The sequence below is a fragment of the Phyllobates terribilis genome, unplaced genomic scaffold (genome assembly GCF_046119375.1).
Source record: "Phyllobates terribilis strain yellow unplaced genomic scaffold, ASM4611937v1 Scaffold_11__3_contigs__length_659146591, whole genome shotgun sequence".
In the NCBI taxonomy this organism is placed as follows: domain Eukaryota; kingdom Metazoa; phylum Chordata; class Amphibia; order Anura; family Dendrobatidae; genus Phyllobates; species Phyllobates terribilis.
The window spans coordinates 420,339,406-420,349,106 of NW_027362771.1; the positions used below are offsets into that span (position 1 = coordinate 420,339,406).

General features: G+C 40.0%; 1 protein-coding gene across 4 annotated transcripts in view; it reads left to right on the forward strand.

Annotated features, from left to right (window-relative positions):
• Window positions 1-8,161, forward strand: part of EFL1 (elongation factor like GTPase 1) — a 410,413-nt gene extending 402,252 nt beyond the window's left edge. For 3 of the 4 annotated variants that reach the window (XM_073653133.1, XM_073653136.1, XM_073653134.1), the window contains one exon: window positions 7,837-8,161. In XM_073653133.1, coding sequence (XP_073509234.1) covers window positions 7,837-8,025 — 189 coding nt within the window. In that variant the 3' untranslated portion in view covers window positions 8,026-8,161. The remainder of the gene's footprint in view (window positions 1-7,836) is intronic. The other variant, XM_073653135.1, reaches the window with a different exon arrangement.
• Window positions 8,162-9,701: the final 1,540 nt, after the last annotated feature.

Consider the following 9,701-nt stretch of genomic DNA (forward strand, 5'->3'; position numbering starts at 1 on the left):
TTTTTAGACCAGAAATAAAAGCACAGCATGCAGAACCTTAGGACGTTTTCTTCCATTCTAGCAGCTGAACCCGAACACGACTGAATCCTGACAGAGTCCGTAATTATCAGTGAGGCCCTTCAGCCTCCGTTAGCGCAAGATTTGGACATTAATTCAGTTTTATCAATGCAAATATAAAACAAACCATTCAGTAATGGCCCTAGTCCAGTGTGTGTTATATGGACCTTTGCCAGAAGGTTCTGATCATCTGTGATTCACTCTTAGGCCACGGCCCCACTATCGGTATAATAATAGTAATCTTTTTATTTATATAGCGCCAACATATTCCGCAGCGCTTTACAATTCAGACAATATACAGACATTATTGGCACTGTCCCCATGGGGGCTCACAATCTACATATTTGGTCAGTATTCGGTCAGTAGTTTTTCTCAGGAGTGGAAGCTAAAACCAGGTGAGGAACAATCAGAGAAAAGGTATAATAGAAACAAGTCACCGATTCTGCATTTATCACCCACTCCTGGTTTTGGCTCCCACCCCTGAGAAAAAATACTGACCGAATACTGACAAAATACTGATAGTGGGGCCGCGGCCTTATGCTGTTTATCAACTATATTCAGAACCAAATTATTACGAATAGGTCGATTCACTTACATGCAGTGATATCATTAGTACACATACTGGATATTGCGCAATGGAAATATTCATGAGTAGCTGTTGATACACCTTGTCCTGTAACCCTGAAACTCCATTCCAATACCCCTGAGTCCTCAAGCACAGGGTCACAAAGTTTAGGGCTCTACACATTTCTCAGGTCTGTGCAACTACCAAGTCTAAAGATTGAATGGACCCAAGCCAGAATGATTGTAGAACCACCAGTTTATTAAAATAAAAAAATGATCTCCTAATCCAATTTGTTCCCCAATGAAAGGGAATCTGTCAGAGGAATTACTACTCCCTATTTATATTCGCATAGCTCATTCACAGACAAGTCCAACAATACCTTTACATGGTCAGTCAGTTCCTCCATTACTGAGAAATCAGTGTTTGAATTGATATGCAAATTAGGCTTAGGAACTATTTTTAGTTCTGAAGCCTCTGTCACTCCAGCTCTATTTCCCACCCAGTGCCACCTCCGGTGCTGGGCGGGAAATAGAGCTGGAGTGACAGAGGCTTCAGAACTACAGCCTCATTTATATTTTAATGCAAAATATTGATTTCAATAAATCCTGTTTTAAAGGTGCCCATATACATTAGCGGAAAATCAACCAAACCTAATTCAAGTGAGACTGGATGACCAGCAGCTAATTTGTTTGGGGTCCTCCCTACACCGCCCTGACAGATGATGTCTGGAGAAATTAGGATGTTGAATTTTAATGTCTGATCATTTTGTTCTCTAGGGAAATAAGTCCCTACCAAAGACGCCTGGTAGCAGCTTACTCCTTCACAATCTTGAGAACACATGCTCACTGGGCCAGTCTGAGCATGCATGTGCATTTGTGGTTGTGTGGAATATCTGTTGACTGAACAAATGTTTGGAAATATTGTCATTATTAAAGCACTGTATATATTTCTGTTGCTCATCAGATAGAAAGCAGTTTTCCAAAAGACTTTGAGTCAGTACCTTTGGACCCTGTTTATACCTTGCAGTGTGGTGTGACTCAGAACTGCACTTCAACATTGGATTAAAAACTGTGGCAATACGCACTTATGAGAAATGTTCTTAGAACTACTTAAAGGGAAAACCCTATTTATTGTTATTTATTTTACTTACATAGCGCCATCATATTCCACAGTGCTTTACAGACAACATACCTAATAACGATTCTGCATGTAATGATGGAGATCAAGGTTTTTAGGGTCTTCCACATTGCAGTCAACGAGGACAAGCAATGGGACTTGGATTTTTAATTCATTTTTCACTGGCATGTAATGTTTTTTATTTTTATTTTTAGATACTGTACATAAGGCACATTGGAAAAAATGAACTAGTATACTGGATGAGTTAGGCCTCGGATGGTTTTTTTCTTGTAACTTATAATCACCCTATCCTGAAATAACTTTTTAGTAGTGAGAATATGAGACATTTTGCTTGTTCATGCAGTAAAACTACGGCACATCTTAGACGCATGCCGCCCTTTTACAGACTATTTCCAGGAGGATTTATTAAATGAGGCTTGTGAGCCTTCACACACAACCTACCGGAGATCATTTACTATTTTTACATCTCATTAGGTATCAAGATGTTCGGCATCTTTATCTACAGACGTTATTTATCATTGATGACATCCTTTACCTGAGAGTCCATGTTATGATACATTTTGGACAGATTCTTTGGACCTATCTGCTGATTATATGTGTAGGCATTACCTCAAGTGACCCTACCCTATTAAATGAGAGACTGTATAAATGACATTATTTAATGCAGTTCTATTATACAGCAGTGGGTGATCTTTTAATACAGGTGGGATTCTACAGGGATTATTATCCAAAGCATCCTGATTGTAACATGTACATGTAGTTGCCATTTGTCCAATTACATAAAGTAGATCTGTCTAGTCGTTTATGCTTTCCTGTCTGAGGGCAGCATGGTGCAGAGGAGAGATGCTGATCCTGAGGATATATCATCTTCTATGATTTGATTCAGTATGTACATGTAGAAAGCTGTGAAAATATCAAGTATTCAGCTATAAGGACCATAAATCCTGCTCGCTGTGTGTGTGTGTGTGTGTGTATGTGTATATATATATATATATATATACATACATACATACAGTGCAGACCAAAAGTTTGGACACACCTTCGCATTTAAAGATTTTTCTGTATTTTCATGACTATGAAAATTGTACATTCACACTGAAGGCATCAAAACTATGAATTAACACATGTGGAATTATATACTTAACAAAAAAGTGTGAAACAACTGAAAATATGTCTTATATTCTAGGTTCTTCAAAGTAGCCACCTTTTGCTTTGATGACTGCTTTGCACACTCTTGGCATTCTCTTGATGAGCTTCAAGAGGTAGTCACCGGAAATGGTTTTCACTTCACAGGTGTGCCCTGTTAGGTTTAATAAGTGGGATTTCTTGCCTTATAAATGGGGCAGGGACCATCAGTTGTGTTGTGCAGAAGTCTGGTAGATACACAGCTGATAGTCCTGAATAGACTGTTAGAATTTGTATTATGGCAAGAAAAAAGCAGCTAAGTAAAGAAAAACGAGTGGCCATCATTACTTTAAGAAATGAAGGTCAGTCAGTCCGAAAAATTGATTGGGAAAACTTTGAAAGTGTCCCCAAGCGCAGTTGCAAAAACCATCAAGCGCTACAAAGAAACTGGCTCACATGAGGACTGCCCCAGGAAAGGAAGACCAAGAGTCACCTCTGCTTCTGAGAATAAGTTTATCTGAGTCACCAGCCTCAGAAATCGCAGGTTAACAGCAGCTCAGATTAGAGACCAGGTCAATGCCACATAGAGTTCTAGCAGCAGACACATCTCTTCAACAAGTGTTAAGAGGAGACTTTGTGTAGCAGGCCTTCATGGTAAAATAGCGGCTAGGAAACCACTGCTAAGGACAGGCAACAAGCAGAAGAAACTTGTTTGGGCTAAAGAACACAAGGAATGGACATTAGACCAGTGGAAATCTGTGCTTTGGTCTGATGAGTCCAAATTTGAGATCTTTGGTTCCAACCACCGTGTCTTTGTGCGACGCAGAAAAGGTGAACGGATGGACTCTACATGCCTGGTTCCCACCGTGAAGCATGGAGGAGGAGGTGTGATGGTGTGGGGGTGCTTTGCTGGTGACACTGTTGGGGATTTATTCAAAATTGAAGGCATACTGAACCAGCAAGGCTACCACAGCATCTTTCTGCGGCATGCTATTCCATCCGGTTTGCGTTTAGTTGGACCATCATTTATTTTTCAACAGGACAATTACCCCAAATACACCTCCAGACTGTGTAAGAGCTGTTTGACCAAGAAGGAGAGTGATGGGGTGCTACGCCAGATGACCTGGCCTCCACAGTCACCAGACCTGAACCCAATCGAGATGGTTTGGGGTGAGCTGGACCACAGAGTGAAGACAAAAGGGCCAACAAGTACTAAGCATCTCTGGGAACTCCTTCAAGATTGTTGGAAGACCATTTCCGGTGACTACCTCTTGAAGCTCATCAAGAGAATGCCAAGAGTGTGCAAAGCAGTCATCAAAGCAAAAGGTGGCTACTTTGAAGAACCTAGAATATAACACATTTTCAGTTGTTTCACACTTTTTTGTTAAGTATATAATTCCACATGTGTTAATTCATAGTTTTGATGCCTTCAGTGTGAATGTACAATTTTCATAGTCATGAAAATACAGAAAAATCTTTAAATGAGAAGGTGTTTGGAAATATATATATATATATATATATATATATATATATATATAAACATACATACACACACGTCCTTTAAGAAATGAAATTTGCAGCAGTGTATGCAGCTTGTAGTCAGCTAGTGGGCCACTGAATACAAACCGTTGTAAAATTGACAGGTATTATTGTCCATGACAATTTTATAGTGCAGCTGTGGAGTGCAGAGTGCATTTCTTACAAAACTATATTTTTTCTCCCTTTTGTTAGCAATCACGTGTATGTGTAATGAGTGCAGTAACATGGTTGCCGTTTTGAGCGGCGCTCTAGTCCACTTCGGCATCACATGGTCTGCTGTTTGGAGCGGAGGTCACTTTTTTGAATTTTTTCAATGTAAGGCTACTAGAATCAGAACAAGGCTTTGTAACCTCATTCTGAGTCTCATAGACTTACATTGAGAAAGTGACCTCCGCTCCACACAAGAATGCTGTGTGATTTACATGGTCACAAATGCAATGACGTGATGCTGGACCAGAGTGCCACAGAAGGCGACAAACGGTGAGTATATTACTGCACTCATTATACATACACACATGATTGCTAACAGAAGTGAAATGGGTCACTTAATCGATTCCTTGATGTAGTTCGATTAAAAAAAAGTCTATTTTAACTGATGCAGCTCTATTAGTCTTCTTATAGATAATCTCCTGTTATGTGTAGTCCTTGCTGTTCATGAGCTCTGACTACTCCAGCTCTTTAGCAATGATTGGCAGCTTTCTGTCTATGCACAGTATACAGAGAAAGCTGCTAATCGATGTTGTGGACAGAGTTATACAGAGCTCATTGAGAGGACTAGCAGAGTTGCAGCAGATAAAACAGACATTTTATCAAACAGAATAGAACACACATGTCAAACTCCGGCCCGTGGGCCAAAACCAGCCTGCAGGGTGGTTATATTTGGCCCCTGACACAAGAACCCCCACCCCTATGTGGGGCTTTAATTCTGTATGAAGGATTATGTGGGGCCATTATTCTGTATGGAGGACTATGTGAGGCCCATTATACTGTATGGAAGGCTATGTGGGGCCCATTTTCTGTATGAAGCACTATGTGGGGCCCATTATTCTGTATGGAGGACTATATGGGGCCCATTATTCTGTATGGAGCACTATGTGGGGCCCATTATTTTGTATGGAGGACTATGCAGGGCCCATTATTTTGTATGGAGGACTATGCGGGGCCCATTATTCTGTATGGAGGAATATGTGAGGCCCATTATTCTGTATGGAGGACTATGTGGGGCCCATTATACTGTATGGAGGACTATGTGAGGCCCATTATTCTGTATGAAGGACTATGTGGGGCCATTATACTGTATGGAGGACTATGTGGGGCCCATTATTCTGTATGGAGGACTATGCAGGGCCCATTATTTTGTATGGAGGACTATGCGGGGCCCATTATTCTGTATGGAGGAATATGTGAGGCCCATTATACTATATGGAGGACTATGTGGGGCCCATTATACTGTATGGAGGACTATGTGAGGCCCATTATTATGTATGAAGGACTGTGTGAAGTCCATTATACTGTATACTGGTTGGCTCACGACTTTGTCCAAGTTTTTTACTTTGGCCCTCTGTGTGTTTAATTTTGACATCCCTACACTAGGAGAAACCCAGTAATATCTCATTTACAAATCCAGTTTCACAGGACGACAAATGTTCTATGCAAACAGAATAATTGTTAATAACATCAATAGCACATCTTGTTTACACTGGATGATGTTCAGTGATCCTAAAAGTTGATATATGGCCTGATGTTCCTGTGGCTGTAAGTCCTGTGCTGTCTTCTATCCTGGCAGTGGTAAGGACAGTCTAAGACGCTTCTAGGTCTTCCATGGTTTGCAATACTGCCCCATACTTGATTTTTAATTTGGAATAATAACAGCAATTTTCTTTCCGACACTTCTTATGTACAATAGAGTTAATGAGAGGAAAGATTTGTTACATTGTTAATCATGCTGTCATGGTTATAACAGACTTAATCTTCACAGATTTTAATTGGCTTTATCTGTAACCATGCAATGTGATTACAAGGAGATTCACAACCAATGCAGTAAATTTAAATCTGGGTACTGTTCAAGGGAAATCTGAAAATAATGATTTATTAAAAGTGTGAATAATGGAGCAGTTGCCCCTAACAGCAAGATGTGGAATCTGATTGGTTGTTCTGCTCAACTATTTGAATTCCTTTGCATTGTGGCACTAAATCTCCCCTTATCAATGCCCTTTAAAGGAGAACTCCATCCAGTTTAATTGGTCTCCTATAAATACCTTAAGACCGGTCCTAGCATAAGTGTTAAATATAGATTAGATTATTGGTTTATTTCCAAGTACGGTATAGCCCTTCTTAGAAACCATAAAATTACTTTATGCTGTATATTCATTAAGTTCTGTTTGAACTAAATGGACTAGTTCAGCATCATGAGTATTAGGACACCCCACAAAATGTCTTCTTCCACTCTCTGCAGGAGACCCTCCAGACTTATGTAAGACCTACTGCAAGTCCTGAGGAGGTGACAAATGAAATAGGAATCTCTGTCATACACCTCCATCAGACCCTGATCTGGGCTAGATTTATACATGTGCAATTTATATGAATGATAAATGAGTTTTATTGTTTATATACTTGTCCAGTGTAAATGGGCCAGATGTGCTGCAATAGTGATTCTTCAAAAATCAAGTTGAATCTAGACAGCCAAAATAAACTATGCGTATGCAGTAAATGCAACAGTTAAGATTCAGCCATATTGTTTAAAAGAGAATCTGTCACCAGGTTTTTGCCACCCAATGTGAAAGCAGCATAAAGGGGCAGAGAACCTGAATCTAACATTCACTTATTCAATTCTTTGATGTTGTTTGCAAAAAAAATAAACGTCTATTAATACTCGAGAGGACTAGCAGAGTTGCAGCAGGTAAAAAAGACATTTTATCAAACAGACTAGAAGAAGCCCAGTAATAGCCCATTTACAAATCCAGTTTCACAGGACCACAAATGTTCCATACAAACAAGATAATCAGTAATACAATCGTTCTGTTTGCACAGGACATCATGTTCTCTACAGCACATCTTGTTTACACAGGATGATGTGCTGTCGAGAGTGATGATTTTTAAGCCTAATTAAACAGCACTGCACCTGACTAACAAGTGTTTTGCTCATTCATCGGGTGATTGCCAGCTTGTGAAGACGAGCATGGTAATGGGAAACGAGCTTGCTACCAATTATTGGCCCAACTAAAGAGGCCTAAAGTGATACCCTACTAGAATCAGTGTCTCTCCCTATGTTATGCTGCTTTCTGTTATGGAAGTATAAACCTAGTGATGGATTCTCTTTAAATCCAGAGAACCCCTTGATATATCCTCATTTTGGAGTTTTGTGCTAATGTCTGTAAGGAAGTTGACTTTTTTTTTCTACAATTTAAATTCAGGTCATTTCCAGCGATCCATTCTGGGTCCCAACTACGGAGGAGGAATACTTACACTTTGGAGAGAAAGCGGACTCTGAAAATCAAGCAAGGAAATACATGAACTCTGTGAGGAAACGTAAAGGACTTTATGTGGAGGAGAAGATTGTGGAACACGCAGAGAAGCAGAGGACTCTGAGCAAGAACAAATAATTATTCTCACCTTCTCCCTTTGTTCTTCTTGTAAAGTTTATCCAGCAATTATTTGTATGTGTTGCTTGTAGTCTAAGATTTTCACAGACTGTGGAGTAGATTTTAATAAATGTAACTGATGAGACAATTGACTCTACTAGTGTTTACTGTCTGTTAATAACTCCTAGTGTGTGGGCTTGTACTAGTCTCAGTCTGCAGAGCCAGACGCTAAACGCTCTGCAGAGTCGCAGTCAGATACAAAGGCATTCTGTAAGCAGGGCTGCCAACACGATTAATACGTGCTGAACGTCTGTAAAAAAGAACTTACCTTATGTATGAATACATACACACTCACATACTCAGGTACTCGGATCACTACAGTAATATGATCATTATTATGCCCACCAAGCATGTCCGCTTATTCCATTATTATATTTCTTTTCATATTAGTTGCTGCATTTTGAGACCTAAAGTAGAACTCGCTGTTCTGTCAAGTTAGATCAATATCATGATCATCTGAAAATCTATTTTGCCTCCTATTACAATTAAAACAAAAAATATATATATATATATACAGTACAGACCAAAAGTTTGGACACCCCTTCTTATTTAAAGATTGTCCTGTTGAAAAATAAATGATGGTCCAACTAAACGCATAGCGGATGGAATAGCATGCTGCTGCAAGATGCTGTGGTAGCCATGCTAGTTTAGTATGCCTTCAATTTTGAATAAATCCCCAACAGTGTCACCAGCAAAGCACCCCCACACCATCACACCTCCTCCTCCATGCTTCACGGTGGGAACCAGGCATGTAGAGTCCATCCGTTCACCTTTTCTGTGTCGCAAAAAGACACGGTGGTTGGAACCAAAGATCTCAAATTTGGACTCATCAGACCAAAGCACAGATTTCCACTGGTCTAATGTCCATTTCTTGTGTTCTTTAGCCCAAACAAGTCTCTTCTGCTTGTTGCCTGTCCTTAGCAGTGGTTTCCTAGCAGCTATTTTACCATGAAGGCCTGCTGCACAAAGTCTCCTCTTAAGAGTTGTTGAAGAGATGTGTCTGCTGCTAGAACTCTGTGTGGCATTGACCTGGTCTCTAATCTGAGCTGCTGTTAACCTGCGATTTCTGAGGCTGGTGACTCGGATAAACTTATCTTCAGAAGCAGAGGTGACTCTTGGTCTTCATTTCCTGGGGTGGTCCTCATGTGAGCCAGTTTCTTTGTAGCGCTTGATGGTTTTTGCAACTGCACTTGGGGACACTTTCAAAGTTTGCCCAATTTTTCGCACTGACTGACCTTCATTTCTTAAAGTAATGATGGCTACTCGTTTTTCTTTACTTAGCTGCTTTTTTCTTGCCATAATACAAATTCTAACAGTCTATTCAGTAGGACTATCAGCTGTGTATCCACCAGACTTCTGCACAACACAACAGATGGTCCCAACCCCATTTATAAGGCAAGAAATCCCACTTATTAAACCTGACAGGGCACACCTGTGAAGTGAAAACCATTTCCGGTGACTACATCTTGAAGCTCATCAAGAGAATGCCAAGAGTGTGCAAAGCAGTCATCAAAGCAAAAGGTGACTACTTTGAAGAACCTAGAATATAAGACATATATGTGTTAATTCATAGTTGTGATGCCTTCAGTGTGAATGTACAATTTTCATAGTCATGAAAATACAGAAAAATCTTTAAA